This window comes from Sesamum indicum, linkage group LG10 (assembly GCF_026168435.1).
Source record: "Sesamum indicum cultivar Baizhima isolate 11 linkage group LG10, ASM2616843v1, whole genome shotgun sequence".
Taxonomy (NCBI): Eukaryota; Viridiplantae; Streptophyta; class Magnoliopsida; order Lamiales; family Pedaliaceae; genus Sesamum; species Sesamum indicum.
Window position 1 is genome coordinate 3666950 of NC_142666.1, and position 13702 is coordinate 3680651.

The 13702-nt window shown below is 30.9% G+C and overlaps 2 protein-coding genes across 5 annotated transcripts; one reads left to right on the top strand and one right to left on the bottom strand.

Annotated features, from left to right (window-relative positions):
• Positions 1 to 4849: 4849 nt before the first annotated feature.
• Positions 4850 to 8154, top strand: LOC105172440 (xaa-pro aminopeptidase P). The gene is made up of 3 exons (XM_011093867.3): positions 4850 to 5624; positions 5754 to 5902; positions 7696 to 8154. The coding sequence occupies exons 1-3, from the start codon at positions 5513 to 5515 to the stop codon at positions 7756 to 7758; spliced, it is 324 nt and encodes a 107-aa protein (XP_011092169.1). The 5' UTR covers positions 4850 to 5512; the 3' UTR covers positions 7759 to 8154.
• Positions 8155 to 8515: 361 nt separating this feature from the next.
• On the bottom strand, positions 8516 to 12290 carry LOC105172439 (uncharacterized). Of its 4 annotated transcripts, none has more exons than XR_016067815.1 (5): positions 12127 to 12290; positions 10749 to 11628; positions 9805 to 9858; positions 9412 to 9491; positions 8516 to 8760 (listed from the first exon to the last, which is right to left on the bottom strand). XR_016067815.1 is itself a non-coding variant. In XM_088885847.1 (5 exons), exons 3-4 carry the CDS (start codon positions 11281 to 11283, stop codon positions 9836 to 9838), a joined length of 558 nt encoding a protein of 185 aa, XP_088741973.1. In that variant the 5' UTR covers positions 11284 to 11305; positions 11507 to 11628; positions 12127 to 12289; the 3' UTR covers positions 8516 to 8760; positions 9805 to 9835. The 4 variants fall into 4 exon arrangements, 3 of the variants coding, with proteins under 3 accessions (XP_088741973.1, XP_011092167.1, XP_011092165.1); XM_088885847.1 differs by lacking the exon at positions 9412 to 9491 and having other exon boundaries at positions 10749 to 11305; positions 11507 to 11628; positions 12127 to 12289; XM_011093865.3 differs by lacking the exon at positions 9412 to 9491 and having other exon boundaries at positions 10749 to 11311; positions 11507 to 11628; positions 12127 to 12288.
• Positions 12291 to 13702: the final 1412 nt, after the last annotated feature.

Sequence of the window (13702 nt, forward strand, 5' to 3'; positions counted from 1 at the left end):
TCGCTCAAGTAATTTTTCTTTCTTTATAAGTAGAAGAAATTTAAAAAAATTGATTTACAAGTTTTGCTTTGAAAATGTTTGATGAAATGACTAATAGAAAATTTTTAGGTTTTTTTGGTACACGAAGGATTTGATTGTTGTGGCTGAAAGTGGAACTATGAATTTGTGTCGATTTGTAGTTACAATTTGTGTTACATTTGTTAAGAATACACTGATATCCCACCAATTTTTCTTTCAATTAATTGTGAGGTTTGTGTTTTCTTCTGTACGATGTTTTCGAATTTTTTATCATAAATGGTGCATTTTAACTTTTCACCAAAATTGAAAAATATTAAAATTATTTATATATATATTTTATAAAAAAACGGTTTTTGATTTCTTAACTGAAAAAAAACTAACCGAGTTCGATTTAAATCGAACCGAACCGATAACCTTCACTTGGATTCGGTTCGATTAATCAAACTGAACAACCCTAACTTCCATGTTTACATCACAACTAGCATAATAAAATTAAGTTATCAGTGTTTGCTTGGCCTGCAATTCAACATACCAAGCTTGCATTTTGAGTGTAAACCCAATTTTTGTAGCCATTTAGCCCCATTTCTAATAATAACTTTTCATGTTTTGAATAACTTTTAAATATTTTACTATAAGAATGATCTTAGTTTTGAAATTTAGCTCAATCCGAGTTTATATGATAAATTATGAAATTATAAATTTAAATGTCATAATCATTTTTTTTAAAGTTAATTATGTTGAAATCAATGTTGTTGGCATAATATTTTTATGTAATAAATTGGCAATTAAAAGTTCAAATTAGTGATAATGGGGTTCCAAATTAAGGATCATAAAGGCTTTACAAATTTTCAAAATAATAAATCTACAATAAGCCAACACTAAATTTGAGTTTGAAGCATTTTCATATATTGTTTTTAAATTTTGGATTAGATGGATTGGGTCAAAGCATGTTCACTTACGATTTGTCATTAGACAAATATATATATCTCGGACAACAGAGCACCGATCGAATCGTAAGCCGCAATATTTGGTGCCATCTATGGAAACGAGACTATGTGTCCATCCCAAACTCCTTGTTTGGAGAGCTAATGATGTAGACAAACGTCTCATATTAGTTGCAAATTAAGAATTTGAGTGGTTTATAAATCTCAATACCTTCTCTTCTCAGTGAACCGTTTTTTTAGAACAAACCCGTAAGATTCGTATAAAGCCAAAACATTCAATATCTCACACGTATATATTTATTTTCGTTTCTTTATATATTTAGTCATTGTACATTTGTTAGGTACTTTGGTTTTCCATTTTCTTGCAGTCAACGTCGTCTATATAGATATTATGGATGAGAAGATCATCTTATCCATATCTAGATATTTCTGCTTATCGATTATAAAATGTTAATGTTTTAAAAAAAATGTATTTCTTACTTTAAATAATTTTCTTTATTTTATATAAAAGGAATGAATATTTTATTTGAAAACTATGTCACATCAACTTAGGTGTCTGATTAGATAAATACTGTGTAATTATCGAGAAATAGGCCCTTTTTTATATAAAAAAACTACAATTTCAGAGGATAATAGTTTGGACCCATAAACAACGACATGTTTTCTTATTTTTATTATAAAAAAACAAAATCCAAATTTTGACCAATTTAATCCATTAGGTTATTTAATTCGGGTTTTTTTTTTTAAGTATAGAGTTAAATATGTTTTAAGTATAAATAATATTTTCAAGGGTTAATCACACTTATCACCCTCTAAATATAGCCCGTATCGCAAATTTACCTCTGTTCAAAACATATCGAGGTCCATCTTACTTACGTGATTTTTATGACCGTTGGAATTTTTTTGGATATTTTTGCCCTCATAACACTATATGTGTTTGAATTGCTATGCACACTCGCACTAGAAAAAACATTACTGTTGGCTATAATATTAATAGTTATGACTTAAAATTATGGTAAATGACCACTATTAACTACAGTTAGATAAAATCGATGCAAAAAACTAGTTTTTCCATCATGAAAAAAAAAATTATTTGCTACGGTTAACGGCCCTGGTCAAATCATTTGCCACGACTTTTAGCCACCTTCTCAAAAATCAAGATCAACAACTGTTGTGTGACCGGAGTCAATAATTATTCGTTAAGACTATTTATTATGAATCATTGCAATTAATCGTAGTTAAGTGTTATAATTTTTCTAGTATTGCTCTGAAAAAATTAGGTTAATTGCATTAAAAAAATTACAATATATCTTTTTTTTTTCCTCTTAGGTTTAACTGTAAATTTTTTTTTAAAAAAAAAAGAAGAAGAAGAAAATATTAGTTTGAATTAAGTTGTTAGTCATTTTAGAAAATATTTAGTAGCAGCTCAAATTTCTAATCTCTTTGGAAATTTACAGAAGTCGTATTTTGTTAAATGTGATTTAATTCTGTATTTTATTTTACTAAAACAATGTGTCTTTTGAGCTGAATTTCTTTTTGTTGCAATTTAATATTCTCAAGCATCCCTATAAATTTCACTTGTTTAGGCATTAGAGGGCCGTAATTAAAACCTACGTAATATATTTTTTTTCCGATTTTTACTTCTTAGTGACCTCATTGATTTCACCGTAATTGAGACCTATCTAGTATTGTTCTTACAGACTTTTATGAGTGTAGGTTTGTTGGATTAGCTCGCCTACTGGCATCAGACTGAGTAATAGAATTAAACACGTGCAGTAATCCATAATTTCGGACATCGTATCAGTATTCGTATAAATACGATATATATATTGAAATTTGATATACATTTAAAACGAACATGAACAATGTTATTTTTGGCTCGACTCAAATTATTTATGATGTTGTTTAATATTGAATTGTTTATACATTAGTTGTGGTTGTGGATCATTAGGGACTCATTATATATAGCTAGTAGGGTAGACTTACTCTCAATTTAAGCCAAACAAGATAGCTATATGCCCATATAAGAGTGAGGCAAGGCATTAATTAGGGTTGGGTGCAAAATTGGACCATATTATTAGACATATAAGTCACATAATGTAGTTGTACTATCTATATCTATATATTAAGGAGTGATTACGACGTTTGAATTTACAATTTCATAATTAATTATTCAAATATATGTCGTAGCTAAGTTTTAAAATTAATTCCGTCCGTATGGGCAGTTAAGAAATTGAAAATTTATTCAACGGGCATCATGAGAAATTAGGTATAGAATAATTATGGTGGGATTAAAATCTATTAATTGTAACTTTTATTGAAATACAGTTCGGATGGAATTTCATTCAAAAGGCGTATTTTAAAAAGATGCTGAACAATACAAAAAACTGGATTTGAGACACTCAATGGTATGGCAGAACAAAGGCTCAGTATAAATATAAATCTGTATTCTGATTATTTTTTTTTCATAAGCACGTCATTATAATCAAGTAAATAGAATACCGATCTTAAAAAAAATTATACCTATATCGAGCGTGTCCCGTCTCCTAATTTTATAATAGAGTGAAGTATTTGTAGGAAAATAATGGAGTTAGGCAAATACTAGGAATACTATTTGCCAGATAGTCATTATTCCATGGGGAAAAAGATTTACAAAACTATTAATTGTTCCTATGTGAAAAATCTTTTGTAATAAATGAGTTGAGGAAGAATATTGCAAAATTTGGGAAGGATTTAATATGAAAATCTTGAATTTTTTGTTTGTTGTTGTATGTCTTTTTCTTTTTATAAAGTTGCAATTTGTAAATTGTTGGAGTGAAGATTGCAATAAAGGGTACAAATGCTTTATAAAGAAGATAAATTTGAGAAAAAAAAAATAAAATTAAGAAGTTTAAATTAGTCAACATCGACAAATTATTTTAAGATAAACTACAACGAGTTTTCTTGATATTTAACATAATTACAAGTATTTCACAGTTTCAAATTACCAATATCCCAATAAATTTAATGGTCGTCTAACAACTAGCTCAATCAATAAGTTTTTGTTAGATTTTTATTTATTCTTTTAAATTTTTTAAAAGAATTATTGATTAAGTGGACAATTTTTCACATTTCTTCATGCAACTCGTCCTACTTTTATAATTTTTCAAAATTTATAAATAAAAAATATTACAAGGGCAAAATAAACAATTTTAGACTTCCATCAAAAAATTATTTAATTTCATTAAGTATTAAGAGGTGTTGATAATTTTTCAAATAAGTTTGAAATATAAGGTAACTCGTTGTAATGTATTTTTTAACATTTTAATCAATTTTATCTCCGACTATTATGTATTTTAGGTATCCAGTATTTTCTATTATTTCTATAAAATATAATTTTTTTGTGAGAATCAAGTATATAGTATTACCAAATAAAGTTTGAGTTATTAAATTTAGGAAAATAGAGAAAATTTCCCATTGTGAAACTTGAAGACATGTTTTGAAAATTGAGTCTTGCAATATTCTATTTTATTGGGAAATAAGCTTAAAGTTTTGTGAGTCCACATTTTATTAGACTTTTGTATTTTTAGTAGTAAAAAATTTCTAATATGAGTTCACTTAAATTTTTAAAAGAATATGAGTTGAGTTAAATTAATATATATTTATATATATACACACACACTCTAAGTTTTATCACTCAAAATATTATTATTATTATTATTATTATTATGAACTATTAAAATTTAACATTTAACACAAACTATTCCCAACTTCACTTATGAGTATAATAGAGAATTATCAAGACAATTTAAATGCGATAAAGTATATTGATATTCTCTTAAGTTAGGCCAAAATACGTATTTTTTTTTTATAAAATTATAAGTATTTTACAAGTTATAGTTGTAATTACCACTGCATCTCTTATTCAAAGGCAAAGTTTACATAAACACTCTCTAAAATATTACAGTAATGCCCCAAAGAGGGTGTAACTGTAATTTTATAAAAAGACAGATGGTGTTTGTATATTTTAGTTTAACTTTATGATATCAATGTAATTTGGATATATTATTCTTGATTTGATACAATCCCAATATCTATACCTTAATATTAAGTGAGAGTACCATTTTGGTGTCTCACTGTTTATTGGTCTGCAAATTTGCATATTTTTTAATATTTTATTTATTTATTTATTTATTAATTTCCCCCACTGCTGCTCTTCTGTACTCTAAACGACTCTTCTAAACCCCCAAATTGTCCGCTCTTTTCAATTTTCACTAATTTAACTTTTTATAACTTTTTTTTTGTTTTAATATTTTTATTTTCTTTAATTAAAATATATTTTAAAAGTATGAATTATTTTTTAAAGTTTTTTATTTTATTATGCAGACTCTAAGTCTTAATTAATAACATGAGGAGAAAATAGGGAGGAAAATTCAAAAATAGTGGCAAAATGAGTTGGTTCTCAGGACGACGACGTTTGGTGGTGATTGAATCAGATATAAAAACCTTCGCTAGGGTTTATGTATGGTCTTAAAGAGAGAAGATACTGAAATTAATTTGCCCATTTGGATATGGCTTGGAGGCAAATCCTGACGTGGAGTAGAAGATTGTCCTCAGTCCCAGCGCATTCAGATCCTCTATCTGGGATTGCAAAATTCTCATCCAAATCCGGCCGTTATCTTGGTGAGAGTTTATGGGACGATCGTCTGATTACTCGTTTTTCTGCTTGTTTAGTGTATTGAATTTCTGTTTGAATGTTGTTTTTATGGAAATTAAGAAAATGGGTTGTGATTGTTTTGATTGAAATTTCAGTGAAAGTTGGGATACCAGAGTTCTTGAGTGGGGTGGGGAAAGGATTGGAGAAGCATGCGGAGAAGCTGGAATCTGAGATTGGAGGCTTGGAGAAGCTTCTAGTGACTCGGACTATTAAGCTCAAAAGGCTTGGAATCCCTTGCCAAGATGTAAGAAAAGTTGATTCTTTATGTGTTATGGGGGATATTAATTGGACGAGTTTGGAAAGTAGATATATTCAATTCAGAATTGGGGGAGTTGTCTGGTGTTCTATTGTTACTCAGTGTGGAGGTTCCGCCTGTGGTTTTTTACATGAATTTTAGTGTGTGCATTATGACCAGTTTTGATTGTTTATAGTTGTGGGATTGTTATAATATTGACTGCTGTCTTTGAATGATTTTTGGAGGTGGGTGTCCCATGATCTTGGGGAAATTGAAAGACCAGAAATCTCGGGGGGACAGCCTGTGATTTTTATATGTAGGATGTGTTTTTTTGTAGTCCGTCCAGTTTTGTGTTTCTGTATAATTCCTCTTGAGGGAATTTGTATGTGATGAATGCATCTCATTTTCATAGTTGGTCTAGTTTTTGTTGAGTCTTATCGTGGTGCTTAGCGGTTCATAGGGTCCAAGATTTTATTTGTTTTTTTGTCTTTGAAGTGTTATTACTTCTGATGAAGAAACATGTGTTGTCATTTGGTATGGTAATTGACTTGTAAAGATTTGCGCCAAAGTGTGATTTCTGAAGTTTAAGAAAAATAAAATATGAAGTAATTTAGATTACAAGGTCCTGATATTGAATGATGTTCTGATCCATATATTTTACTGTTCAGTTTAAGTGGTATAAAGCTGTCTTATAATGTGATTTCAAACTTTCAGCAATCATCAAAGCAAGTTTCTGTTGGTTCTTATGGTTTGCTATGTAATTGGATCGTTTTGTGGCAGTCATTAGGCTATTGATTCCATAACTTTTGGTGAGTCTATATATGTTGGTCAAAGTCTGGTCCCTGTAACAAAAGGTAAAAGTAAAGATAATTTTAGTTGAATTGAGTTGTTGATGCAGACCTGAACAATATTTTTCAATATGTCAATTTGGTCGAGCAATAAAAAAGACTGTGTCAAGGGAACTAGGGAAGTGCAATTGTTATTCCAAACTTATGATTTCAAAGAAGTAGAGATGGGAGTGCGGCTTTGGGTCAGGTTTAGGGATGCATGAATTTGTCCATAAAGGTTTTTAGAAGCTCCTCTTGGATCGGTTTATGGATGCATGAACTTGTTCATAGAATAAGGTTTTCAGAAGCTTCTATTAGCATGATTTACACTGAGTTCTTCCGTCTGAGCTGGTTTTGGTTCCCATTAGGAATTAGCCTTTACATATATTTGTGTAACTTTTAAATTTAATTAATTCTTGTTTGTGTGGACAAAGCAGCCCTTTGCTTTCCCCAACAGACTCAAATGGGAGAAGCAGCTGTCTTTACCTCATTGATATTTGTCTTAGATGAACAAATAAACCTACCATAATATGAACAAGTGACTTTTATTATTGAGTCAATAGTTCTACTTTTGGTCAAATGCCATGGAGCACCATCAGAAATTAAATGTGGGATCATGACGAGAACTGCTGTTCAGCACATTTATGTATTTCTTTCTTTCATGCTACTTATTAATCTTGCATGCCCTTAGCATCTCAGGTCGTGGTCCATCATTGTACTTTTCAGAAAAATATCATGCATTATATACAATTGTATTGATTTAGTTGTTGAGTGTACCAATTTATCCCTCTAAAGAGTGATCTGTTATCCTTGCTGTTCTCTTACGTGGGTGCTTGAGTTGTCCGTGTGATATGATACCTTTTCGCGAACTTGCTGAGTTCCGCCATACCTCCAACCAAAATATTAGCTATTCTTAATATTGAGTAAGCTCATGGATAGGAGTTACATTGTGACAATTTTCTCTTGTTTTTGCAGAGAAAGCTGATACTAAAGTACACCCACAAGTACAGGCTTGGTCTGTGGAGGCCTAGAGCTTAGGCCCTGAAATCTTGATGAATCATTGCCATGCAATTTGGATTCCGCTGGAGAGTGGTCAGCCGGTTACACCTACATGATGTAGTTTTTGTATTCTGAAACTCTCTTAGGGTTTAGGATTCAGGTTTTCCAGGGTTTACAACTCTACTGGGAAGTGAACATCTGTTTGCTAATGGACGCCTACTGGACTTGATCGTGGTATTCTGGGAAGTGAACATCTGTTTGCTAATGGACGCCTACTGGACTTGATCGTGGTATTCTGGAACTAACGCTGCATTCTGAGTCGTTTCTGAATTATCAATAACACCAGACTTTTGAACATATTAACATCGTTTGCCTTTCTGGTTTCCTTTTTGGCTGTTTTCATCTTTAATAGAAAGATTATTTTGAATTTTTTCATCACAGCGTATAGTGAGAAATTTATGTTTCACATGTCCCCAATTTTCAATGAATTCCTTTGAAGGTAAAAAGACACGTGCAGTTCTCTAGTCAGTAAAGAGCTCTTCTCTCAGGCACTAATAAATCTTTATTATTACTAATTGTCTATGTTGTCTCTGTTGGTGTATATTTGTTCGTTAAAGGAAAGCCTTACACCATTAAAGGAAAAAGAATTCACAATCAAAAACTGATGGGATCAAAAAAATCATACACTACAGCCATCATTTTTAACTTAAACTAAATCAAATCCTGGAGTAAAACTATGTTAAAAAAAAAAGGTATAGATCTATTTTCTGATAGCTCTTGATTGAGTTAAACAAAATGCAACCCAGAATCCTACTCATGATATTCAATGCGAATATAAAAGGAGATAAAACCCCTTCGTTCTGGTTTATCAATTACACAGAAGCTCCCCTCAGACCCTTGACAAATCACCTCAAATCCATACATGAAACACCTACTTTACAAAATAACATGAAAATAGTTCCACTGGAGAACCCTCTTCTCATCGGACCTTTCTCTGTTTCTCGTACACAAAATTATTGCTATGTCATAAGATCCTGGAAGCTGCAAGAAATTAAGAAAACATAATCTATATATATTATATAATCAAGCTATGAAACGATTAGACACATCCACACCCTAAATGTTATCGACGTGTAGTGCACAATTTGTTTCAAGTATTTAGACATACCTCCAGAAAATTGAAGATACTAAAAAGTTAGACTTCCAAATGAAAAGAATATTAAGAAGATATAGGTGGTCGAATATACCAACACTAAATCCATGCAGTTTAAAGTCATGAGAAATGTTTCCTCAATCAAAGAAATAATGCATCATTTTCAGCCAACTCGAAAATTATATCATGCATCAACTGCAGTCAGAGGCACATGACTTCTGATTACCATTTGACAATAATAGAAGTTTCAGTATCCTGTTATTCAGATTAGGGCAGACTGACTTTATCCTTGCAGCCATAAGGTTTAAGTGGAAATATGAGAATGGGGAACGAGAGTAGGCAGTTGTTAAAGTTAAAACATGTTTGTTTATACATATTTTTATTGGAAATATATTAATTTGATACTAGTTCAATATAAAATACAATCTTATTAAACAATCCAAACATATTATCATTTTCCCATGAAAAACTTAAACAAAATGAAAAGCACATGTTTTCACTGGAAAAAGAAACCCAAGCAAATGATGGTTGAAGCTTACCGTATTGAAGAACGATTCTAAATAAAGAGACATTCGGGATGACATCATAACAGTGAAGAATCCGTAATGCCAAGAGAATTCTAGCAAACATTAATATATGAAAAAGCTTAATCATCAATTATTGAGTTAAACGAAATACAAGAGACGCTGCACTATATCACACATAATGGCAAATCAATGAGCTCATAGTATTCAAAAGAAGTTCTACCAAAGTGAAAATAACTTGATATGTTGGGTAATATAGAAACTATTGCTCTAGATGTAATGCACAACTACTGCATACACTAGTTAGATGCTTTACGCATAGTTGATGTCCACAAACCTCCCATCACTAATAATCATGTTATTTGGCATAGATCAGTTTGAAGGTTAAACAAGATATCAGGGGCTTACTTGGAAAGTTGGTGCACTGTCGCAATTGGCATTACACTCTTGAACCTAGGAGGCCTGAAAGTTCAACATTGGAAGATCATGTTATGCCATGATATATTACGAGGACAGTAACAGAAGAAAATCAGGAATGATGGTTTCTAATGAGAAGAAAACAATCCCTCTAATCTGTTTATCTCATAGCTTAGTATAGAAAGGACAATAATAAAACTTAAAGAAGCTTTACCAAAAAGATGAAACCGTTATGAAGAAGCTACTTTTTTTATATTTATTCAAATTGAGTAATTAATTCCCTTTAACTCTAAGAGACTATGAATTGGGCCAACAAGCAGGCTTAGTTTTATGAGCAATCAGATTACCCACTCATCATTTCCACCAATGCTGGTCCCTTTATTAAAAGTTAAGAATTTTATAAGTTGTGATAGACACAAAATTGATTCATGGTAAGCAACTGAGTTTTCATGCATGTCAACCCTGGTTCTTCCATAACTAGTTTTATAAATGCTTATTAAGCTTCGGGTTTGTTTCTTAGGAATGCTTGTACTTTTGATCCCAGAAATCCAAATTTAGAAGTCACTTTGCTGCTAGATTAGATGCAGGCTTTACTCCAGGTCATTGTTAGCCAAGAAATGTAGGAGATATCTGCCATCAATTAGCTAGTATGTGGTGGTTCTAGTGGCTAAGTAGCTATGGACTACTGATCCTTCTGATTCTGCTTGGAGGAACAGGGCACTAAAGAATGAATTATATTCCAAGTTTCCAACATAATGCACATTTTGAGGCAGAAGGAAACAACTGTGGATTCAGATAGTGCAAGAGTGAAAAAGTAAATACGAGATTTGAGAAACGCTCATCGGGTTGACAGAAATTCAACAAGTAACAAGCATATGAATGAATTTTAGCAATGAAAATCAAATGGTCAAGCATGCAAACACCGAAGATATTACCTTGAAAGATGATCACCAGAAAGAAAATTATGGTCACCAAAAGGGCGATAATATTACTACTCAATGATGATGTCTTCTCCTTTTTCATTTTCTTCAAGGTTCTGGTTCTTCCCATCCTTTTACGTTTCAAATTGAGCTCCGAGATTTCCTTCAGCAGCTTCATATCAGAAGCATCCAACAAGGGACCTTTAGGAGGACGAGGAGGCTTTGCAGAACCATGCTTTTTAGGCCTTTCCTTATCAATTGTCTTAACATAATTTATCATCTCTTCCCTAAACTTCTGCAACTGCTCCTCTTTTGTGGCAGAAATCTCATCAGATGTTTTAAATTTTCCATATGAACTTGAAGAATCTACACCTTTCTTAGACTCATGCAATAACTCTGAACTTACAAAACCACTCCTTATCTTAGTCAAGAGATTCTCTGAACTCTCACAACTCAAGCATTTTGTTGTTTCTTCCTCACTTGTTGTTCCCCCACTCTCCAAGTCAATGTCAAAATCTGAATTACTTCCGCTTGAATATACTGGATCCATGCTCCAAAATCTCTTTAGGGATCTATATCTAACAGGGCCACAATGACTAATTGACAAAGTTATCCTCAACAGAAAAAACTCTAAGATAATCACATTTGAGCTAACAGGGATACTGCAGTAACATATGAACTTTTCTTCAACTGCAAAAACTAATAGCTTCAGAAATATCTCAGATCTAAGCTAATAATGCAAACAATTGATAGATATACTTCATAGCTCTTACATATCTCAAAATGCACATGTCCACAATGCAGTGTTTGGACTTGATAATACTGTTTGTAAGGCAAGAATCCCCATCAAGAACTTCTCCGTGCAACAAATACAGCAGCAGAAAACTACAAGTTCCTAAAATCAAACAAAACCCAAAACAGATAAACAAAACAAAGAAGATAAACATAGCTGAGCCCATTAAGCAGCTGGAACCAATAAATTACCAAAACCTAAAGAAAGAAAAAGAGATACCCTTTAACTATTAACTTTCTTTCACTTGCTAGAAACAAAATGAAGGTTTGAATCCTTTCACAAACTTCAGTAAGATTTTAGATTACAATCTAACTTCAGACTTTTCCTTCAAAAACTTATGAGAAAAACAGAATTCCCAAACTCTTCCGAACACTTCCTCCAGAAACCAAATTGCGGAAAAACAAAAACACAAAGGAAAAGATAAGCTGCGCAAACCAAAAAAAGGGCACTGAACAAAAATGCAAGTCAAATACAACAGAAATCGAGAAGGTGAAACCATGTGTAAGTGTAAGCTCTTCAATACCAACAGAAAATGCGCATGTACAAATGCATGAAACGCTTATATGTGTAATCCGCGTGAAGCAAAAAAAAAGAACGTACAATTGATTTCGGAGGCGGACATGCTGTAGAAGAAATGGGTGGAAATCTCGAAGGGTTTGAATGTTGGGAATTTGATCTGGTCAATGTTCTTATGTTGTTTCTTCGATTGTCGTACTCAAAATCCCCCCAAAAAGAAAAAACAAATTGATAATACAAGGGATTGTTTGGTTGGGTGTGCAATTCCTGCTTGGCATTATCGCACGGATCAGCTGTTCTTATTTGTATATGTTTTCATTTTTTAATTTTCAATTTTTTTAAAAAAATATGTATGTTTAGATATATTTTTATTAATCAATGAGGCCTATTTTAATTGGCAAAAACAAGAGGTCTAGCTTAGTTAGCGAAAATGAGGCACCATGACCTTTAAGTTTATGAATTTGAACCCCACTTTATGCATAGGACGACGTTTCTACTGTATAATATGTGTTGGTTAGATTTAATATATTAAGCTTGGGATGTTGTTTATATTGTAATGGTATTTGTTAGATATAAATATTCAATATGAGTTATTGTAATCGATTTATTTCAATGAATAGTAGTTCATTGCTCTTATTTTTTTTTTAAAAAAAAATGTATTCTTATTAAAAATATTAATTTGACGTCACAATTTAATCTAAAATAAGATAAATTACAATGAGTCTTTTTTATGTTTAGCATAATTATAAATACCTCTTATTGTTTGAAAAATTATCAATAACCCTTAATTTTAAGGGTCATCTAACAACTAGCGTAATTGATTAGTCTCCATTAGGTTTCTTCCATTTTTCGAGGTGAAAACTATTAATTATAATTTTATTTATTTTTTAAAAAAAATAATTATTTTTTATAATTTAAGTGGATACTCTTTTTTTTTTTTCAAAATTTTCCATCCATCTCGTCCAATAATTTTTAATATTTTAATTTTTAAAGAAAAATACAACAAGGGTGAAATTGATAATTCCAAACCATCATCTACAGATTATACAATTTCATTAAACATTATAAGGTATTTGTAATCTTTTAAACAATAATGGGGTATTTGTAATTATATTAAACTTTAGAGCGCTCATTGTAGTTTATTATATAAAATACAATTCCATTAATAATCCAAACATATTCTCAAATCTCACGAAAAAATTTGTACAAAATCAAAAAACACATATTTTCACTGAAAATTAGAAATAAATTAATAGATACTTTCAATAAAAATCAAATTATAAATAACGATTAAATACTAAATTACGATAAATTCAAATCAGGTGAAATAGATACATTTTATGTGACTCGAACCCATAAGTTAAGCTGAAATCCCATTTTTAGCTTCTATTTATCTTATTAAATAAAAAAAAATTGCATTTGTCTTTTTGTGTTTTCAATTGAAGAAAGTGAGATATTTATATTATTATAAAGAAAACCCTTTGATCGTACTATTTTTTGATTGCCTCGATTACCCTTTAGTTCATTCTATTTTTTTTAAAAAAAAAACAAATAAAATTCCACAATAGTAATTTAAATATTTTTCTATTTTTTTTTATAATTAATTTTTTTTCCCTTTCAACCACTACTCTATATCTCTCGACCCGCTACCCTATATTTC

Bases quoted from the DNA above. Each gene is read 5' to 3' on its own strand.
- LOC105172439 (XM_088885847.1), bottom strand. From the start codon at position 11,283: ATGGATCCAGTATATTCAAGCGGAAGTAATTCAGATTTTGACATTGAC. The intron at 9,859-10,748 runs GTAATATCTTCG...TTGAACTTTCAG, and splicing joins TCTGGTGATCATCTTTCAAG to GCCTCCTAGGTTCAAGAGTG.
- LOC105172440 (XM_011093867.3), top strand. From the start codon at position 5,513: ATGGCTTGGAGGCAAATCCTGACGTGGAGTAGAAGATTGTCCTCAGTC. The intron at 5,625-5,753 runs GTGAGAGTTTAT...TTGAAATTTCAG, and splicing joins CAAATCCGGCCGTTATCTTG to TGAAAGTTGGGATACCAGAG. The intron at 5,903-7,695 runs GTAAGAAAAGTT...TTGTTTTTGCAG, and splicing joins TTGGAATCCCTTGCCAAGAT to AGAAAGCTGATACTAAAGTA.